General features: G+C 58.2%; 1 protein-coding gene and 1 pseudogene across 2 annotated transcripts in view; both read right to left on the reverse strand.

Annotated features, from left to right (window-relative positions):
- Positions 1-1,919: 1,919 nt before the first annotated feature.
- On the reverse strand, positions 1,920-2,832 carry LOC128072923 (postacrosomal sheath WW domain-binding protein-like; annotated as a pseudogene).
- A 519-nt stretch (positions 2,833-3,351) lies between these two features.
- Positions 3,352-20,889, reverse strand: part of LOC128072932 (myosin-7) — a 46,844-nt gene continuing 29,306 nt past the window's right edge. For both annotated transcript variants that reach the window (XM_052667171.1, XM_052667170.1), the window contains 33 exons: positions 20,742-20,805; positions 19,321-19,419; positions 19,137-19,240; positions 18,919-19,057; positions 18,712-18,830; positions 18,486-18,635; positions 17,301-17,471; positions 16,887-17,196; positions 16,717-16,784; positions 16,550-16,637; positions 16,351-16,468; positions 16,141-16,264; positions 15,235-15,371; positions 15,023-15,149; positions 14,766-14,894; positions 14,444-14,686; positions 14,085-14,261; positions 13,863-14,008; positions 13,671-13,761; positions 12,365-12,754; positions 12,157-12,283; positions 11,946-12,064; positions 10,580-10,776; positions 10,319-10,502; positions 10,073-10,238; positions 9,878-10,002; positions 9,489-9,797; positions 8,528-8,731; positions 8,313-8,438; positions 7,046-7,321; positions 5,459-5,554; positions 3,558-3,692; positions 3,352-3,472 (listed from right to left, as the gene is read on the reverse strand). In XM_052667171.1, coding sequence (XP_052523131.1) covers positions 3,452-3,472; positions 3,558-3,692; positions 5,459-5,554; positions 7,046-7,321; positions 8,313-8,438; positions 8,528-8,731; positions 9,489-9,797; positions 9,878-10,002; positions 10,073-10,238; positions 10,319-10,502; positions 10,580-10,776; positions 11,946-12,064; positions 12,157-12,283; positions 12,365-12,754; positions 13,671-13,761; positions 13,863-14,008; positions 14,085-14,261; positions 14,444-14,686; positions 14,766-14,894; positions 15,023-15,149; positions 15,235-15,371; positions 16,141-16,264; positions 16,351-16,468; positions 16,550-16,637; positions 16,717-16,784; positions 16,887-17,196; positions 17,301-17,471; positions 18,486-18,635; positions 18,712-18,830; positions 18,919-19,057; positions 19,137-19,240; positions 19,321-19,419; positions 20,742-20,805 — 5,079 coding nt within the window. In that variant the 3' untranslated portion in view covers positions 3,352-3,451. The remainder of the gene's footprint in view (positions 3,473-3,557; positions 3,693-5,458; positions 5,555-7,045; positions 7,322-8,312; positions 8,439-8,527; positions 8,732-9,488; positions 9,798-9,877; positions 10,003-10,072; positions 10,239-10,318; positions 10,503-10,579; positions 10,777-11,945; positions 12,065-12,156; positions 12,284-12,364; positions 12,755-13,670; positions 13,762-13,862; positions 14,009-14,084; positions 14,262-14,443; positions 14,687-14,765; positions 14,895-15,022; positions 15,150-15,234; positions 15,372-16,140; positions 16,265-16,350; positions 16,469-16,549; positions 16,638-16,716; positions 16,785-16,886; positions 17,197-17,300; positions 17,472-18,485; positions 18,636-18,711; positions 18,831-18,918; positions 19,058-19,136; positions 19,241-19,320; positions 19,420-20,741; positions 20,806-20,889) is intronic.

A 20,889-nucleotide genomic window follows, 5' to 3' on the forward strand; every position in this document is an offset into this window, starting at 1 on the left:
TCTTTTACTCGGACACCATTTCCCCTTTCACGACAACAGTTCCACCAGGGAGGCCAGCTGTGGCACAGCAGGGCCACGGCTTTGGGCAGAGTGGTGGAGATGCAGCGCAGGGCGAGGAGGACGAGGCCGAGGAGGAAGAAGCGCGTGGGGTGTGCAGGCGGCGGTCGCGGGCTGCGGCTGTGCTGATGAGGCCACTGCCCAGTGAGGCCGAGCCCGCGCCGCCCCGCTCCGTGCGGGCCTTCCTGGAGAGCGGCCAGCACGGGCCGCATCCGTGCCGCCTTGAAAGCGCCGAGCGGGGCTGCGCGGCGTTGTTCAGGGCGGGATGAAGCGCGGTTCTTTGTGCCTCCGCCGCTGTTTGTGGAGCGACGAATGACTTCGGGTTCGGCTGCTGATGGTTTGAGCAAAGCGAGAACCAAAGGCGCGCACCTGAGTGCCAGGCTCCAACACGCCTCGATGCATGGGATCAGCGCCCCTCCTTCGGGACCCATAGGGATCCCATAGGGAACCAGTGAAAGCCTACTGGGACTCCATAGAGACCCATAGGAAGCACCCAGAGACCCATAGGGAACCCATAGAGATCCAAAGGCACCCCACAGAGACTCACAGAGGCCCATAGGGAAGGCACAAAAACCCATAGGGACCACACAGAGACCCATAGGGAAACCACAGCAACCCATAGGGACTCCACAGAGACCCATAGGGATCCCATAGAGAACCAGTGAAAACCTACTGGGACTCCATAGAGACCCATGGGAAGCCCCCAGAGACCCATAGGAAGCCACAGAGGTCCATAGGGAGCCCACAGAGACCCACAGAGATGCCTTAGACCCCATAGTGACCCACAGGGAACACGGGTACACACAGCTGCCCATAGGGACCCCATGGAGACTCTGAATATCCCATAGGGATCCCATAGAGACCCATAGGGATCCCACAGGAATCCCATAACGACGCATTGGGACCCATGGGAATCATGGGTTGGCAAAGCTGCCCATAAGGACCCTTGGAGGATCATAGGGGCCCCATAGAGCCTCTTAGGGACCCATAGAGAACCAACGAAAACCTACAGGGACTCCATAGAGACCCATGGGAAGCCCCCAGAGACCCATAGGAAGCCACAGAGGTCCATAGGGAGCCCACAGAGACCCACAGAGATGCCTTAGACCCCATAGTGACCCACAGGGAACACGGGTACACACAGCTGCCCATAGGGACCCCATGGAGACTCATAGAGATCCCATAGGGATCCCATAGAGACCCATAGGGATCCCACAGGAATCCCATAACGACGCATTGGGACCCATGGGAATCATGGGTTGGCAAAGCTGCCCATAAGGACCCTTGGAGGATCATAGGGGCCCCATAGAGCCCCTTAGGGACCCATAGAGAACCAACGAAAACCTACAGGGACTCCATAGAGACCCATGGGAAGCCCCCAGAGACCCATAGGGAACCCATAGAGATCCAAAGGGACCCCACAGAGACCCACAGAGGCCCATAGGGAAGGCACAAAAACCCATAGGGACCACACAGAGACCCATAGGGAAACCACAGCAACCCATAGGGACTCCACAGAGACCCATAGGGATCCCATAGAGAACCAGTGAAAACCTACAGGGACTCCATAGAGACCCATGGGAAGCCCCCAGAGACCCATAGGAAGCCACGGAGGTCCATAGGGAGCCCACAGAGACCCACAGAGAGGCCTTAGACCCCATAGCGACCCACAGGGAACACGGGTACACACAGCTGCCCATAGGGACCCCATGGAGACTCTGAATATCCCATAGGGATCCCATAGAGACCCATAGGGATCCCACAGGAATCCCATAACGACGCATTGGGACCCATGGGAATCATGGGTTGGCAAAGCTGCCCATAAGGACCCTTGGAGGATCATAGGGGCCCCATAGAGCCCCTTAGGGACCCATAGAGAACCAACGAAAACCTACAGGGACTCCATAGAGACCCATGGGAAGCCCCCAGAGACCCATAGGGAACCCATAGAGATCCAAAGGGACCCCACAGAGACCCACAGAGGCCCATAGGGAAGGCACAAAAACCCATAGGGACCACACAGAGACCCATAGTTACCCCACAGAGACCCATAGGGATCCCATAGAGAACCAGTGAAAACCTACTGGGACTCCATAGAGACCCATGGGAAGCCCCCAGAGACCCACAGGAAGCCACGGAGGTCCATAGGGAGCCCACAGAGACCCACAGAGACCCACAGAGATGCCATAGACCCCATAGCGACCCACAGGGAACACAGGTACACGCAGCTGCCCATAGGGACCCCATGGAGACTCTGAATATCCCATAGGGATCCCATAGAGACCCATAGGGGTCCCACAGGAATCCCATAACGACGCATTGGGACCCATGGGAATCATGGGTTGGCAAAGCTGCCCATAAGGACCCTTGGAGGATCATAGGGGCCCCATAGAGCCTCTTAGGGACCCATAGAGAACCAACGAAAACCTACAGGGACTCCATAGAGACCCATGGGAAGCCCCCAGAGACCCATAGGAAGCCATAGAGGTCCATAGGGACCCCACAGAGACCCACAGAGGCCCCACAGAGGCCCATAGGGAAGGCACAACAACCCATAGGGACCACACAGAGACCCATAGGGAAACCACAGCAACCCATAGGGACCCCACAGAGATCCATAGTTACCCCACAGAGACCCATAGGGATCCCATAGAGAACCAGTGAAAACCTACAGGGACTCCATAGAGACCCATGGGAAGCCCCCAGAGACCCATAGGAAGCCACGGAGGTCCATAGGGAGCCCACAGAGACCCACAGAGATGCCTTAGACCCCATAGTGACCCACAGGGAACACGGGTACACACAGCTGCCCATAGGGAACCCATGGAGACTCATAGAGATCCCATAGGGCCCCACAGAGCCCCTTAAGGACCCATAGAGAACCAGTGAAAACCTATAGGGAACCCATAGCAATCCATAGGGAGCCCACAGAAACCCACAGGGGCCCCATAGAGAGCCTGCAGAGACTCACAGAAACCCCATAGAGACCCACAGGGATACACAGCACCCCACGGCTCAGTGGGTTGAGGCTCACAGTGGGGCAGCTCACACAGTTTTGCGGCCCACGCTCTCCCAGCCCCCATCCACCTCAGCACTGCGGGGCAGCCTCACCCCACACAAAGCCCTGCCCCACACAAAGCCCTGCCCCACACAAAACCCTGCCCCACACAAAGCCCTGCCCCACACAAAACTCTGCCCCACACCAAGCCCTGCCCCACACACAACCCTGCCCCACACAAAGCCCTGCCCCACACAAAACCCTGCCCCACACAAAGCCCCACATGCCAGCACTGCTGCAGAACGGTTTTTATTGGCTGGAAGCAGGGCAGGTTGTGGGGACGCGAAGGGGGCTGGCGGCCGGTCGGGGCAGGAGGGCGGATCTCCCTGCAGGCTTTCACTCCTCGTTGAGTCCTTTCTGTGGGGAGAGACGACAGAGGGAGGCGATGGGGCAGAGGTGGGGCAGGGCTGCGGGGTGGGGATGCGGTGGGGCAGGGACCCACCTTGGCTCCGATGTCGCGGCTCCGGGCCCGCAGTTTGTTGACCTGCGACTCGGCGATGTCGGCGCGCTCCTCCGCCTCGTCCAGCTCGTGCTGCGCCTTGCGGAACTTGGCCAGGTTGGAGTTGGCCTGTTCCTCCTGCAGGGCACGGCAGAGCCCGGCTCAGCGGACACATCGTCCCCCATTCGTCCGTCCGTCCGACCACCCAGCCTTCCTTCATCTCCCCACAGTCCTTCAACTCTCCCCTGTCCATCCACCTTCTTCTTCCACCCTCCATCCCATCCTCCCGCATCCACCTCGGCATCTTCCCACCCATACGCGCTTCCTGGTTCTCCTTCCTTCGCTCACCCGTCCATCACCACGCTCCCATTCATTCATCCATCAGTCCGTCTGTCCATCCACTCATTGATCCCTTCCTCCAATTCCCCACCCGTTTCTCCACCCACCATTCCATTCATCCAATCAATATTCTATTCATCCATTCATTCTATTTTGCCATGCATCCATCCCTCCATCCATCCCTCCATCCATCCATCCCTCCCTCCATCCATCCATCCCTCCATCCATCCCTCCATCCATCCATCCCTCCATCCATCCCTCCCTCCATCCATCCATCCCTCCATCCATCCCTCCATCCATCCATCCATCCCTCCATCCATCCATCCATCCCTCCATCCATCCCTCCATCCATCCCTCCATCCATCCATCCATCCATCCATCCATCCCTCCATCCATCCATCCATCCATCCCTCCATCCATCCCTCCCTCCATCCATCCATCCATCCCTCCATCCCTCCATCCATCCATCCCTCCATCCATCCCTCCATCCATCCCTCCCTCCATCCATCCATCCATCCCTCCATCCCTCCATCCATCCATCCATCCATCCATCCATCCCTCCATCCATCCATCCATCCCTCCATCCATCCATCCATCCATCCATCCATCCCTCCATCCATCCATCCTTCCATCCATCCATCCCTCAATCCATCCCTCCCTCCATCCATCCATCCATCCCTCCATCCCTCCATCCATCCTTCCATCCATCCCTCCCTCCATCCATCCCTCCATCCATCCATCCATCCTTCCATCCATCCCTCCCTCCATCCATCCATCCATCCATCCATCCATCCATCCATCCATCCATCCATCCATCCATCCCTCCATCCCTCCATCCATCCCTCCTTCCATCCATCCATCCCTCCCTCCATCCATCCATCCATCCCTCCATTCTTCCATCAGCTCTTCAATCTCTTCCTCCATTTTCCCACTCATTTCTCCACCCCCCATCCTTTTCTCCAACATTTCTCCTCCCATTTCTCCATCCGTCCATCCATCCCTCCATCCAATTCCTCCCCTTTCTCCATCCGTCCATCTTGTCTCCGATCCCTTTCTCCTTTTCCCCATCCAATTCTCCACCCATCTCTCAATTTCTCCCACAATCCTCCTCCCATTTCTCCGTCCATCCATTTCTCCCATCCAGTTCCTCCTTTTCTCCATCCGTCCATCTTCTCTCTGATCCCTTTCTTTTCCCCCCCAATTCCCCACCCGTTTCTCCATCCCTTTCTCTGCCTCCCATCCGTTTCTCATCGTTTCTGCCCCCATTTCTCCATCCTTCCACCTCCCACCAATTCTCCCCATATCTCCCCCCAACCAATTTCTCCCTCCAGCCAATTTCTCCCCCCAGCCAATTTCTCTGATGCTTCCCTGCCCCGCTCTCCCTTCTTCCTCCATTCACCCCATTTCTCCTCCCACCCATCCGTCCGTCTTCCCCTCCATCTCTTCCACCCCCCCCCCGTTTCTCTGCCCGTTTCTCCACCCTCTGACCCCTTTCTCCATTTTTTCTCCCCCCAATTCGTTCTCTGTCCCCCCCCCCCCCGTTTCCCCCCCTCATCCCCTCTCACCGCCTCCTCCGCCTGCCTCTTGTACGCCTTCACCTTCAGCTGCAGCTTGTCCACCAAGTCCTGCAACCTCACCATGTTCTTCCTGTCCTCCTCCGTCTGCAGGGAGACAACCGGGGGGGGGGGGGGGGGGGGGCACCAAAGTGGGGCACGTGTGGCTCCAAACCTCACAAAGCCCAAAAGGTCGCCACGTTTGGGTTCGCGTGGCGGCCGTTCGGGTTTGGGATTGGTGAGGAGCGCAGCTGGGAAGAGGGGCAGCGTCCACTGCAAGGAGAGGGCGGTGCTGGGCACAGAGGGAGAAGGTGCTCATGGGAGTTATGAATCTGGGCCGTCTGTGTCCCTGCAGCCACCAGGTCAGCCATGTTCTAGGTCACTCATGTCCCTGCAGCCACCAGGTCAGCCATGTTCTAGGTCACTCATGTCCCTGCAGCCACCAGGTCAGCCATGTTCTAGGTCACTCATGTCCCTGCAGCCACCAGGTCAGCCATGTTCTAGGTCACTCATGTCCCTGCAGCCACCAGGTCAGCCATGTTCTAGGTCACTCATGTCCCTACAGCCACCAGGTCAGCCATGTTCTAGGTCACTCATGTCCCTACAGCCACCAGGTCAGCCATGTTCTAGGTCACTCATGTCCCTGCAGCCACCAGGTCAGCCATGTTCTAGGTCACTCATGTCCCTGCAGCCACCAGGTCAGCCATGTTCTAGGTCACTCATGTCCCTACAGCCACCAGGTCAGCCATGTTCTAGGTCACTCATGTCCCTACAGCCACCAGGTCAGCCATGTTCTAGGTCACTCATGTCCCTGCAGCCACCAAGTCAGCCATGTTCTAGGTCACTCTTGTCCCTACAGCCACCAGGTCAGCCATGTTCTAGGTCACTCATGTCCCTGCAGCCACCAGGTCAGCCATGTTCTAGGTCACTCTTGTCCCTACAGCCACCAGGTCAGCCATGTTCTAGGTCACTCTTGTCCCTACAGCCACCAGGTCGGCCATGTTCTAGGTCACTCATGTCCCTACAGCCACCAGGTCGGCCATGTTCTAGGTCACTCATGTCCCTACAGCCACCAGGTCGGCCATGTTCTAGGTCACTCATGTCCCTACAGCCACCAGGTCGGCCATGTTCTAGGTCACTCATGTCCCTACAGCCACCAGGTCGGCCATGTTCTAGGTCACTCATGTCCCTACAGCCACCAGGTCGGCCATGTTCTAGGTCACTCATGTCCCTACAGCCTCCAGGTCGGCCATGTTCTGGGTCACTCATGTCCCTACAGCCACCAGGTCAGCCATGTTCTAGGTCACTCATGTCCCTACAGCCACCAGGTCGGCCATGTTCTAGGTCACTCTTGTCCCTACAGCCACCAGGTCAGCCATGTTCTAGGTCACTCTTGTCCCTACAGCCACCAGGTCAGCCATGTTCTAGGTCACTCATGTCCCTACAGCCACCAGGTCAGCCAAGTTCTGGGTCCCCCTTGTTCCCACAGCCAGCCAGTCACTCTGTTCCTCATTCCCACTGCGTCCCTCTGGATGGGTGGAAGAGGCGGCGACGTTCTGTGTCCCCTCTGCCCTTCTGCCCTCAGCTGTGCTGCCCCACCTGGTAGCTGAGCTCCTTCACGCGCCGCTCCGACTTGCGCAGCCCTTTGACGTTCTCGGCGTTGCGCTTCTGCTCTGCCTCCAGCTCGTTCTCCAGCTCCCGCACGCGAGCCTCCAGCTTCTGCAGCTGCTTCTTGCCTCCCTTGAGGGCCAGCTGCTCCGCCTCGTCCAGCCGTAGCTGCAGGTCCTTGATGGTCTGCTCCATGTTCTTCTTCATCCGCTCCAGGTGGGCGCTCGTGTCCTGTTCCTTCTTCAGCTCCTCCGCCATCATGGCCGCCTTGGAGAGAGATGGGGTGAGGTGGAGGGTGGGGAGAGGTGGAGGAACGGGAGAGATGGGGCAGGTGAGGGAATGTGAGCGATGAGGAGAGGTGGAGAAAAGAGAGAGATGGGAGAAGGTGAAGAAAGGGTGAGAAATGAGAGAGATGGAAGAGGCGGAGGAATGGGAGAGATGGAATGGAAGGAATGGGAGAGATGGAAGAATGGGAGAGATGGAGGAATGGGAGAGATGGGGAGAGGTGAGGGAATGTGGGAGATGAGGAGAGGTGAGGGAATGGGAGAGATGGAATGGAAGGCATGGGAGAGAAGGAAGAGGTTGGGGAGAGGTGGAAGAATGGGAGAGATGGAGGAATGGGAGAGGTGGGGAGAGGTGGGGAGAGATGGGGAGAGGTGGAGAAATGGGAGAGATGGAAAATGTTGGGGAGATGTGGAAGAATGGGAGAGATGGGAGAGGTGGAGAAAGGGGAGAGATGGGAGAGGTGAGGGAATGTGGGAGATGAGGAGAGGTGGAGGAACGGGAGAGATTGAATGGAAGGTATGGGAGAGATGGAAGAGGTTGGGGAGATGTGGAAGAATGGGAGACATGGAGGAATGGGAGAGGTGGGGAGAGGTTGGGAGAAGTGGAGAAAAGAGAAATGGGAGAGGTGGAGAAAGGGAGAGATGGAATGGGAGAGATGGAATGGAAGGTATGGGAGAGATGGAAAATGTTGGGGAGATGTGGAAGAATGGGAGAAATGGAGGAACGGGAGAGGTGGGGAGAAGTGGGGAGAGGTGGGGAGAAGTGGAGAAAAGAGAGATGGGAGAGGTGGAGGAGTGGGAGAGATGGGAGAGGTGGAGAAAGGGGAGAGATGGAAGAGGTGGAGGAATGGGAGTCAAGGGACACATCAGAGGGCGGGGAGAGGTGGAGGAACGTGGAATTCCATCTCCTCCATTGGCAGGAGAAGGGCTGAGGGCGTCCAACGTCCCCCAGCCGAGTCCACGGCGCCACTCACATCGGTGATGGCCTTCTTGGCCTTCTCCTCGGCGTTCCGGCACTCCTGGATGGCTTCTTCCACCTCCGTCTGCAGCTGGGAGACGTCGGCCTCCATCTTCTTCTTCTGGTTGATGAGGCTGGTGTTCTGGAAGAGAGGAGCGGAGGGATTTCACCCGCCTCCCTGCGGTGGGACGTTGCAGGAAAGAAGCCGAGCCTTCGCCGCGGCGCCCTCACCTGGGAGTGGAGGAGCTGGACTCGTTCGCTGGCCTCGATCAGTTCCTGCTCGGCCAACTTGCGGGCCCGCTCGCTCTGCTCCAGCGCCGCGCGCAGCTCCTCCAGCTCCGATTGGAGGAGGTTGTTCCGCCGCTCCACGATGGCGATGTTCTCCTTCAGGTCCTCGTTAGCGCGCACCGCGTCGTCCAGCTGTAATTGGGCGTCCTGCCGGGCCACGCGGAGAGGGGTGTGAGTAGGGGGGGGGGGGGTGGGGGGAAACTGAGGGGGTTAATTTGGGTGACCACGTCGTGATTGCACAGAGGCCACCAATGGCCACCAAGTGATCAACAGTTGGCCACCCGAAGGGTCATGGAATGGACAGCCAATGGGCAAACAGTGATCACCAACCAGCCAACCAATGGGCAACAAGTGGCCACTGAGGGATCAGCAACTGGCCAACCAATGGGCAACAAATCACCAAGGAATGATCACCACCTGGCCACCCAATGGACAGCCAATGGCCATGGAATGATCACCAACCAGCCAACCAATGGGCAACCAATGGCCATGGGATGATCAGCATCTGACCAACCAATGGGCAACCAATGGCCGCCCTCTGGGCAATCAATGGCGACTCAATGGCTACTGAACAGGCAACCAATGGGCACAGAATTGTCACCAACTGGGCAGCCAATGGGCACTCAGTGGTCATGGAATGATCACCAACTAGCCAACCAGTGGGCAACCAATGGCCACGGGATGATCAGCATCTGACCAACCAATGGACAACCAATGGCCGTGGGATGATCAGCATCTGACCAACCAATGGGCAACCGATGGCCACCCAATGGGCACCCAGGAAGCCCCCGACTTCCCCCCAGCGCCCGCCTGTCCATTTCCCCCTGGGACCTGAATGCTGACCCAGCAGCCATCTTCATTCACCCCACAGCCACCCCCCGCCCCCCCGCGGCCCTGCGGGCACCTTGAGGGATCCCTGCAGCGCCTTGACTTGCTTCTGGGCCTCAGCCGCCAGGCGGTTGGCGTGGCTCAGCTGGATCTCCATCTCGTTCAGGTCGCCCTCCATCTTCTTCTTCAGCCTCAGCGCCTCGTTGCGGCTCCGCGTCTCGGCGTCCAGCGACGTCTGCAGCGAGTCCACGACCCGCAGGTGGTTGCGCTTCGCCTGCTCCATCTCCTCCTCCTTCTCTGCCAGCTTGCGCTCGTAGTCTGCCTTCACTTGGTTGAACTCCAACTGGGCCCTCAGGATCTTCCCCTCCTCGTGTTCCAGCGACGCCTGGGGAGGACGGGGAAGCGTTGGTGGCCACGGGGGACGCGTGGGGATGGAGAGAGCTGCATGGATGCAGTTGTGCTCACCTCGGCCTCCTCCAGCGCCGCTTGCAGCTCCAGCTTCTCGGCGTCCAGCTGCTTGCGGACCTTCTCCAGCTCATGGATGGTCTTGTGGCTGGCTCCCAGCTGCTCCGTCAGATCCGAGATCTCCTCTGCGCGGGTGAGAAGCCATCAGAGCATGCAGGAGTTGCAGGGTGACGCTGGGGGCGGCCGCGCTCTCACCTTGCAGGTTCTTGTTCTCCCTCTTGAAGGTCTCCAGGTGCTCCAGCGACTCCTCGTAGGCGTTCTTCAGCTTGAAGAGCTCAGTGCTGAGGGACCGCGACTCCTTCTGTGACGCCTCCAGCTCCGTCTGCGACTCCTCGAACTTCTGCTTCCACTCCGACAAGATCTGCAGGGGACGCCCCCAGGGCCTTGCTTACAATCTCTTCTCCCACGCAGAAGCTCCTCACCCCAAGCTCCTCACCCCACCTTATCGAAGTTCCTTTGTTTCTTATCCAGAGCGGCAGCCGCGGCGTTGGACCTCTCCAGGTCCGCCATCAGGTCCTCGATCTCATTCTGCAGCCGGTGCTTGGTCTTCTCCAAGGAGGAGCACTTGGCGTTGACCGCCTCCACCGCCTCCTCTGCTTCCTGCAGCCGCTGCGCCAGCTTCTTCCTGATGGAGGGACGGCGAGGTGCCACTCGTGGCCCCGAAGGACTCCTCCAAGAATCTCCGCACCCAAGACGACTCACTTGGCCTCCTCCAGCTCCTCGGTGCGTTGGATGGCGTCCGTCTCGTACTTGGTCCTCCACTGGGCCACCTCCGAGTTGGCCTTGGAGAGGGCGCGCTGCAGCTCAGCCTTGGCCTCTGTCTCCTCCTCGTGCTGCTCCCTCAGCAGGTCGCAGTCGTGCCGGGCCGATTGCAGAGCGTGGGCCAGCGCATTCTTGGCCTGGGGTGAGAAGGCAGGGCAGCATCAGCTGGGACAGCCTGAGGTTCTCCAGCCCAACGAGTGCTGGTGATAATTGTCTCAATCCAGCCAGATCTTCCTTAGAGCAACCCATCTCAGCCAACCCAGCTCCTCTCAACTCAATCCAAATTATCTTAGTACAACTCAGCCCGCTCCAGCTCAACTCAGTGTAACACAACCCAGCCCAAACCAACCCAAACCAACACAACCCAGACCAAAACAACCCAAACCAACACAACCCAACCCAAACCAACACAACCCAACCCAAACCAACATAACCCAAACCAACACAACCCAGCCCAAACCAACTCAATCCCACACAACCCAACCCAAACCAACCCAAACCAACTCAATTCAACCCAACCCAAACCAACACAACCCAGCCCAAACCAACTCAATCCAACACAACCCAACAGACCCCAACTCAACTTAATCCAACCAAACCCGACTCAATCCAAATAATCTCAACCCACTTTGATTCAACCCAAACCAACTCAATTCAACTCAACCCAAACCAACTCAATCCCACTCCACTCAACAGACCCCAACTTAATCCAACCCAACTCAACCCAACAACACAATTCAATTCAGACCAACCCAAACCAACTCAAAGCTGAATCAACCCAACCCAACTCAACCCAATCCAACTGAAGTCAACCCAACCCAATTAAAATCAACCCAACTCAATCCAATCCAATCAAACTCAATCCAAATAATCTCAACCCACTTCAATTCAACTCAATCCAACCCAACCCAACCCAATCCAACCCAATCCAATCCAATCCAACTCAATCCAACCCAACCCAATCCAACCCAACCCAACCCAACCCAACCCAACCCAACCAAACCAAACCAAACCCAACCAAACCAAACCCAACCCAACCCAATCCATCCTAATCCAACCCAACCCAACCCAACCCAATACACCCCAACCCAACCTAATCCAATCCAACCCAACCCAACCCAATCAAACCAAATCCAACCCAATACAAATGAACCCAACTCAACCAAACACAACTCAATCCAAGCAAATCCAACACAACCCAACCCGACCTCCATGACTACAGCCAATCTCCCTGAGTTCCTCCATCTCCCTCCTGCCTTTGCGTTGCCTCACCCCCAAGCCCCCAGGCCTCCAAAGCCTTTCACACCTTGGCTTCCTCCTCCAACTGCCTCTTCAGGTCCTCCAGCTGCTGGGTGTAGGTGAGTTTCCCACGCATCAGCTGGTTGATGAAGGCTTCCTTCTCCTCCAGCTGCCTTGAGAGCTCACCTACGGGGCACAGATCGGGGCAGTCATTCCTGGGGGACCCCTCCACAACCCCCCCATGGTCCCAGATGGGGCAGAGGGAGCGAAGAGCTCACCATTCTCCGTCTGGAGCTTGGCCCGCTGGGTGCTGAGGTCCGCAACCATGCGTTGGGCCTCCTCCGATTTGCTGCGGTGCTCGTTCATCTGGTCCTCCGTGGTGCGGCACATCTTCTCCAGGTTGGCCTGGAGGAAGAAAGGGGAGGGAGGTGCGAGGGAACACCAGGAGGGGGAGCCGTCCCACCTGGCGTCCCCCCGATCTCCTACCTTGGCCTTGATGAGCTGCTCCATGTTGGAGCTGACGTCATCCAGCTCCAGCTTCAGCTCGCTCTTCTCCTTCTCCAGCTTCTGCTTGACGCGCTGCAGGTTGTCCAGCTGCTCGCCCAGCTCAGCCACGCTGTCTGCGTGCTTCTTGCGCAGCGCAGCGGCCGTGGCCTCGTGCTGCAGCGTCGCCTCCTCCAGGTCGCGCCGCAGCTTCTGGAATTCAGCCTCCCTCTTCTTGTTGAGCTCGAGCTGCACCGAGGTGGCGCCACCCGCCTCCTCCAGCCGCTCGCTGATCTCCTCCAGCTCCCGCGACAGATCCGAGCGCAGCTTCTCCACCTTGGCCCGGCCCGTCCGCTCCGCCTCCAGCTCCTCCTCCAGCTCCTCGATTCGTGCCTGCGGTCCAGGGACTCCATTTGACTTAATCCAACCAACGGGGATCTCCTACCCAACCCACCACCACTCACAACCCGTTGGAGACCCTTCAGCACTTAACTGAACTCAACCCAACCCAACCCAACCCAACCCAACCCATCTCAACCCAACCCAACCCAACCCAACTCAACTCACACCAACCCGATCCAGTGTAACCCAACTCACACAGTGGAGACACTTTGATCCAACTTCACCCAACTTCACTCAACTGCTCACAATCCATTGGAGACCCTTCAACCCAACCCAACCCAACTTATCCCAACCCAGCACCGCACAACAACTCAAAACCCATCGGAGACCTTGCAACCCAACCCAACTTAACTCATCTTAACTCAACTTAATCCAACCCAAACCAACTTAACCCAACCGCTCACAGACCCTTTAATCCAAATTAACTCAACCCAACCCAACTCAACCCAACCCAACTCAACCCAACTTAATCCAACTTAACCCAACTACTCAAAATACACTGGAGATCTTTCAATCCAACTTAATCCAACGCAATTCAGTTTCACTCAATCCAAATTAACCCACCCCAACTTAACCCAGATAAACCCAGCTTAACCCAACAGCTCGCAACCCATTGGAGACCCTTCGACCCAACTTCATCCAACCCAAAAAAAAATGGAGACGCTTTTAAACCAGTTCAGCTCAACCCAACAGGTCAGAGAGCCCTCCCCCCCTCCTGCCCAATCGCAGTGGAGATCCTTCAGTCCAACCCAACCAGCTGAGGCTTCTTCCACCCAACACAACCCAACTCAACCCCACACTCTTCCACCCAACCCGACCCAACCCGACTGGAGACTCTTCCACCTGACCCTGCTCCACCAGCCCAACCAGCTGGGGCCTCATCAGCTCCTTTCCACCCCAGCCTCACCTGCAGCTCTTTGAGCTTCTTCTGAAGTTGGCCAGCAATTGCTTGTTCATCCTCAATTCGAGCATTGAGTGCGTTGAGCTCAAAGTCTTTCCTGGAGAAGGAGAAACCCCCGTTGTCAGCCCCACTTGGCAGAGCAGAGCGAATTCAGGGCAAGGGAAAAGGGGGTGGCAGAAGCGGAGGGCAGGCCCCTACTTTTTCAGCCTCTCCTCCAGCTGCTGCTTGTCATTCTCCAGGTCCATGATGCTCTCCTGGGCCAGCTTCAAATCCCCTTCCAGCTTTCTCTTGGCTCTTTCCAGGTCCATCCGGATCTTCTTCTCCTGCTCCAGCGAGCTCTCAAGCTGAAGACAAGACAGAGACCTCCAGCAACTCCCAAGAAGAATCTTTTCCAACCAGCACGTGAGAAACAGGACTCACGTCGTCCACTTGCTGCTCCAGCTTCACTTTGGCCTTCGTCAAGGTGTTGACCTTGTCCTCCTCAGCCTGCAGGTCATCCAGCGTTTGCTGGTGAGACTCCTGAAGGGCCTTTTTCTCCTTGGTCAACTTGACAATGGTCTCATCCAGCCCGGCCATCTCCTCTGTGAGATTCTTGACCTGCGTGGGGGAGAAGCGCCAGGCCTCCTTCTCAGTCAGCAAGAGGCCCTTCTGCCCCACGCTCAGCCTGGAGAGAAGCCGGGAGATGTGGGAGAACCCAGACCGACGACTCTTGGTTCTTCTCAACCCAACCCAACCCAACCCAACCCAACCACCCGTGGGTCTTCTCAACCACCCCCCACCTTGTTCTCGGTGGCGTGTTTCTCCTTCTCCACTTTGGCCAGCGACAGCTCCAGGTCGTCGATGTCCTTCTTGAGCTCCGAACACTCGTCCTCCAGCTTCCTCTTCTTGGCCGTCAGCTCGGCGTTCATCTCCTCCTCTTCCTCCAACCTCTCCAACATCTCCTTCGCCTTGGCCTCCAGCTGGATCTTGTTCTTGATCAGCTGATCGCAGCGCTCCTCAGCGTCAGCGAGATTGTCTTGCTCCTGTGGAGGGGCACAAATCAGCGGCGGAGGGAAGGAAGGGAGCAGGAAGCAGCCGGGCTGGGAAGCGGCCGTGGCGTACAGCCTGCACTTGCAGCTGGAGGTCGTTCTTCTCCTGCAGCATGGACACCATCTTCTCCTCCAGCTCCTTCCGACGTGCCTCTGACTTCTCCAGGGCCTCCTTCAGGCGCCCGAATTCCTCCTTCATCGTCTGCATCATAGGAGGGTAGCAGATGGACGCCATCAGATGCCATCACCAAACAGTTCCTGCGCCCAGCAGCCCTTCCCCCCCCACACACATTTTGGCCCTTGTGCCCTTCGCCCCCCCCGTCCTCCCACCTGCATCTCCTTCTCAGTCTCAGCGCTCTTCAGCAAGGGCTTGATCTTAAAGTAGAGCTTCATCCAGGGCCAGTTCTTCACCCCCATGAAAGCACGGATGTTCCACTGGATGACCAGCAGCGAGTCCCTGCGTGGAGCGCCAACGTGGAGCGAGCTTGAAACTCAGACCCTGACCCACGGCCGCCCCACTGAGCACCGCCAGCGGAACCCACCGGCGCTCCAAGATCTTTTTGAACTCCTGCCGGGAGAGGAAGCCACGAACTTGGGCCTGCAGGCGGGTCATGATGCGAGCCAGGCGCTCGTCGCGCATCTCCTCCAGCAGCCCCAGCAGCCCAGCCTTAAAGAAAACCTTGGCGGGGGGAAGAAGGGAGGTGAGATGGGGTGGAATGGGAGGGAGGGGAGGGCGGGGGGAAGGGAGGAAGGGGGGAAAATTGGGTTGGGTGGAAGGGTTAAAGTTGGTTTGGATTGGAGGGTCAGCGGCTGGGTTGGGTGGAAGGGGTGAAGGTTGGGATTGGATGGGAGGGAGGAAGGTTGGAATTGGATGGGAGGGTTGAAGGTTGGCATTGGATGAAAGATTGAAGGTTGAGATTGGATGGAAGGGAGGAAGGTTGAGATTGGATGGAAGGGTTGAAGGTTGGGATTGGATGGAAGGGAGGAAGGTTGATATTGGATGGAAGGGAGGAAGATTGAGATTGGATGGAAGGGAGGAAGGTTGGGATTGGATGGAAGGGTTGAAGGTTGGGAGTGGATGGAAGAGTTGAAGGTTGGGAGTGGATGGAAGGGAGGAATGTTGAGATTGGATGGAAGGGAGGAATGTTGGGATTGTATGGAAGGGAGGAAGATTGAGATTGGATGGAAGGGAGGAAAGTCGGGATTGGATGGAAGGGAGGAAGGTTGGGATTGGATGGAAGATTGAAGGTTGGGATTGGATGGAAGGGTTGAAACTTGGTTTTGATTGGAGCGAAGGGTCAATGGATGGGTTGGGTGGAAGGCTCAGATGTTGGGTTGGGCTGCGTGGAATGGTTGAATGCTGGGTGATCTGGTGGATTATGGGGCAGGACCACAAGCAGCCACAGCAACGGGGGCACCGTGGGGAGCCAAGACCTGGCCGCCCTCACCTTGGTGTGCCCAAATTTGTACTGGTTGTGGTCGATATCGAGGGACCCCAGGAGTTTCTCGGCGCCCTTGCGGCTGTCGATGAACTGCCCCTCAGGGATGGCTGTGGGGTTCAGGATGCGATACCTGGGAAAGAGCGGGAGGAACCGACCTCAAAATGAGCGCCGCGTTGGTTCTGGTCCCACCTTCGGGCCCCCACTGGCCACCCTCACCTCTGCCGGAAGTCCCCATAGAGGATGCGGTTGGGGAAACCCTTGCGGCAGATGCGGATGCCCTCCAGCACCCCATTGCAGCGGAGCTGGTGCATCACCAGCGGGTTGTCCATCACACCTGGTTGCGGAAATGGGGGACCGTTGGCAGCCGTTTGGCGGGGGCTCCGTCTGACCCCATTAAATCGTTCTGTAGGCTTACCGGGAGACTTGGTCTCGTTGGGAATGATGCAGCGGACGAAATGGGGGTGGGTAGAACGGAGGTTGGTCATCAGCTTGTTGAGATTCTCCTGGAGGAGATGAGGGATGTGAGAGTGAGATCTACCGAGGCCCCCCCTCCCCGTGTCTGGTGGATCCCACCCTCCTCACCCGGTGCAGGGCTGAGACGGTCTGGAAGGAGGAACCTTTCTTCTTGGCTCCTTTCCCCTTCTCCACAGCTGTTGGATGAGAAAAAAAAATACACAAAAGATAAACGGATGGGATCCGTCAGGGTTTGGATCGTGGTTCTCCGCTCCGCGCGAGTCAACGGCGCCGCTTACGCGCGTCGGCTCCAGCGTAGTTGGCAAAGAGGTTGGCAAGGAGCTTCAAGGCTGACTTCTGGTAGAGCCCCACCACCGTCTCGTTGAGGGGGTCCTTGTTCTTCTGCAGCCAGCCGATGATGTTGTAGTCCACCGTGCCCGCGTAGTGCACGAGGGCAAAGTGAGCTTCCGGCTTGCCCTTGATGTTGCGGGGCTTCCCGAAATTGGCCGATTTCCCCAAGTGGTTGTCGAAGAGTTTGGCCTTGAAGGTCATGTCCGTGGCCTTGGGGAACATGCACTCCTCCTCCAAGATGGACATGATCCCCATCGGCTGCGGAGGACGAGATGCGGTTGGACAAAGCGCCTGTTGACCCCTTCTGGGGTCCCCCCCCCGTGTGGGCGAGCGCCCCCAAATCGCTGCAGGGGAGGAGGCACCTTCTCGATGAGGTCGATGCAGGCCTGGAGGTCCATGCCGAAGTCGATGAACTCCCACTCGATGCCCTCCTTCTTGTACTCCTCCTGCTCCAGCACGAACATGTGGTGGTTGAAGAACTGCTGCAGCTTCTCGTTGGTGAAGTTGATGCAGAGCTGCTCGAAGCTGTTGAACTGCGGAGAGGAGAGCGAGATGGAGAACTCAGCGCGATGCCCCGCGGGGTCACTGGGCTGAGCCAGGGGGATCTGTGGGTTTGACAGGGCACCCCATGGGTCGGAGAGGTCAGCTCAGCCCTCAGCAGGGTCTGCACGGTGCAAAACGGGGCTTATAGGGTCAGCCGGAAACCCAGTGGGGTCAACAAGGCCCTCGATGGGATCAGTGGGGTGAACGAGGTCAACTGGGGACGCAGTGCAATCAATGGGATGCCCAGCAAAAGAGGTGAGGTCAAGTGGGGACCCAGTGGGGTCAGCTGATGAAACAAGGTGAACTGGAAGCTCAGTGGGGTTAATGGGATGTGCAGTGGGATGAACGAGGCCAGGTATGGAGCCAGTGGGGTCAGTGTGACGTCCAGTGGGGTGAACGAGGTCAACTGGGGACCCAGTGGGGTCAGCTGATGAAACAAGGTCAACTGGAAGCTCAGTGGGGTTAATGGGATGTGCAGTGGGAGAGGTGAGGTCAAGTGGGGACCCAGTGGGGTCAGTGTGACGTCCAGTGGGATAATGAAGTCAACTGGGGATGCAGTAGGGTCAGTAGGATGTGCAGTGGGATGGACGAGGTCAAGTGGGGACCCAGTGGGGTCAATGGGATGCCCAGTGGAATGAACAAGGTCAAGTGGGGACCCAATGGGGTCACAGTGACATCCAATGGTATGAACGAGGTCAAGTGGGGACCCAGTGGGGTCAACCGGTGAACCAAGGTCAACTGGAAGCTCAGTGGGGTTAATGGGATGTGCAGTCGGATGAAAGAGGTCAACTGGGGACCCAGTGGAGTCAGTGGGGTGTCCAGAGGGAGTAGTGAGATCAACTGTGGGGTCAAAGAGCGTTGAACGGGGTCACTGGTCACCCGATCGGCCTATGGAGTCAAAGTGGGTCCACAAGACCTGCTGTGGGCTCGACCCATGGCTCCATCACGTCCCCCCGGTGGCTCAGCCCCACAGCACCCCCCACCCCCTCCCCCCAGATGCTCACATCGAAGATCTCGAAGCCAGCGATGTCCAGGACGCCGATGAAGTATTGGCGAGGCTGCTTGGTCTCCAGCGAGTTGTTGATCCTGGTCACCATCCAGTTGAACATCTTCTCGTAGACGGCCTTGGCCAGGGCCCCGACGGCGTAGATGACCTGCAGGAGGGCCGGCGGTGACAATGGGGCTCAAAAAGGGGGATGAAGGGGGATGAAGGGCGGCGCGCCGCGTTACCTGCTGGACGTTCTGCCCCTTGGTGACGTATTCGTTGCCCACCTTCACCCGGGGGTGGCACAGCCCCTTCAGGAGGTCGGCCGAGTTCAGCCCCATCAGGTAAGCCGACTTGTCCGCCTCTGGGGACGCAGAAGATGGGAGGTGAGGGTGGGAAGCCGGGGGGGGGGGGGGTTCCCCCTTTTCTTCCGCTGCCGAAACGGAGCCGACCTTCGGTGCCGTCCGGCTCCGCCTGCTCCTCGCGTTGCTTCTGCTTGAATTTCATGTTGCCGAAGTGCATGATGGCTCCCGTCAGCTTGTAGATGGAGTTCTTCTCCTCCGGGGTGAAGCCCAGCACGTCGAAAGCGCTCTGAGGGGAGAAATGGGGCAAACGTGGGGTCGGGGGCCTCGTCCTGGCAGCTCCCCGCCGCGCCGTTCCTGCGGCTCACGTCGGTGGCCAGCAGCTCCTCTCCGTCATCGATGGACGGCACCGTGGTCTCTCCTTGGGAGATGAAGGCGTAGTCGTAGGGGTTGTTGGTCACCAGCATCATGTCTGCGGGGAGACGGCGCGGTTGGAAGGGCCGCCCAGGGATCTGGGGCATCCGTCCGGCTGAAGGGTGGGCAGGAGCTCACCCAGAAGCTCGGGCTTCTTGTTGGAGAGGATCTGGTAGAAGATGTGGTAATTCCTCTCGGCTTTCAGCTGGAAGATGACCCGCGACTTCTCCAGGAGGTCTGGGGAGGGGGGAGAAGAGGTTGTGGGGTGGGTGGGAGGGAGGGGGAGGTGGGGGAGAAGGTGGGGGGTGGGGGAGGAGATCGGTGGGGCGTAAAGCGGGTGGGGGAGGAGATGGGTGGGTAGGGGAGAAGATGGGTGAAGAGAAGATGGGTTGGTGGGTGGGAGAGAAAATGGGTGGAGAGAAAACGGATGGGGAAAGAGATGGGTGGGGAGAAGATGGGTGGGGAGAAAATGGGTGGGGAGAAAATGGGTGGGTGGGGGAGGAGATAGAGAGAAGACGAGTGGGGGAGAAGATGGGTGGATGGGGGAGGAGATGGATGGGAGAGAAGGTGGGTGGGGAGAAGATGGGTTGGTGGGGGCGGAGATGGGTGGGGAGAAAATGGTGGGTAGGGGAGAGGATGGGTGAAGAGAAGACGGATGGGGAAGGAGATGGGTGGGGAGAAGATGGGTGGGGAGAGGAGAGGGTGGGTGGGAGAGGAGGTGGGTGGGGAGAAGATGGGTGGGTAGGGGAGGAGATGGATGGGAGAGATGGATGGGGAGAAGATGGAGAGATGGATGGATGGGGCAGAAAATGGGTGGGGGAGAGGATGGGTGGATGGGGGAGGGGATGGATGGGAGAGAGGGTGGGTGGGGAGAAATTGGGTGGGAGAGAAGATGGGTGGGGAGGGGAGAAGGTGGGTTGGTGGGGGTGGAGATGGGTGGGGGAGAAGATGGGTGAAGACGGATGGGGGAGAAGATGGGTGGGGAGATGGATGGGCGGATGGGGGAGGAGATGGATGGGAGAGAAAGTGGGTGGGGAGAAAATGGATTGGTGGGGGAGGAGATGGGTGGGGAGAAAATGGGTGGGGAGGGGAGAAGGTGGGTGGGTGGGGGTGGAGATGGGTGGGAGAGATGGATGGGGGAGAAGATGGAGAGATGGATGGATGGATGGATGGATGGATGGATGGATGGATGGATGGATGGATGGATGGATGGGGAGGGGATGGATGGGAGAGAAGGTGGGTGGGGAGAAATTGGGTGGAGAGATGGATGGGGGAGAAGATGGGTGGGGAGAAAATGGAGAGAAGATGGGTGGGTGGGTGAGGAGATGGATGGGAGCGATGGATGGGGGAGAAGATGGAGAGAAGATGGATGGGGCAGAAAAGAGGTGAGGGAGAAGATGGGTGGATGGGGAGAAGATGGGTGGGTAGGGGAGAAGATGGAGAGAAGATGGGTGGCAGAAAATGGGTGGGGAGGGGAAGAGATGGGTGGAGGAGAAGGTGGGCAGAGGGGGGCGACGCCGTGTCTCATGCGCCCAGGCTGCGTCCCCAGCCCCGCTCACAGGTCTCGATGTCAGCCGACGCCAACTTTCCGGTGGCCCCGAAGTGGATGCGGATGAATTTGCCCTGCGAGGAGCCCGACGTCAGGTTGTGGGGTGCCCCCCTGTTTCCCCCTGTTTCCCCCCCACACCCGACGTTCCCAGCGCTCAC

This window comes from Tympanuchus pallidicinctus, unplaced genomic scaffold, assembly GCF_026119805.1.
Source record: "Tympanuchus pallidicinctus isolate F22 unplaced genomic scaffold, pur_lepc_1.0 scaffold73, whole genome shotgun sequence".
NCBI lineage: Eukaryota > Metazoa > Chordata > Aves > Galliformes > Phasianidae > Tympanuchus > Tympanuchus pallidicinctus.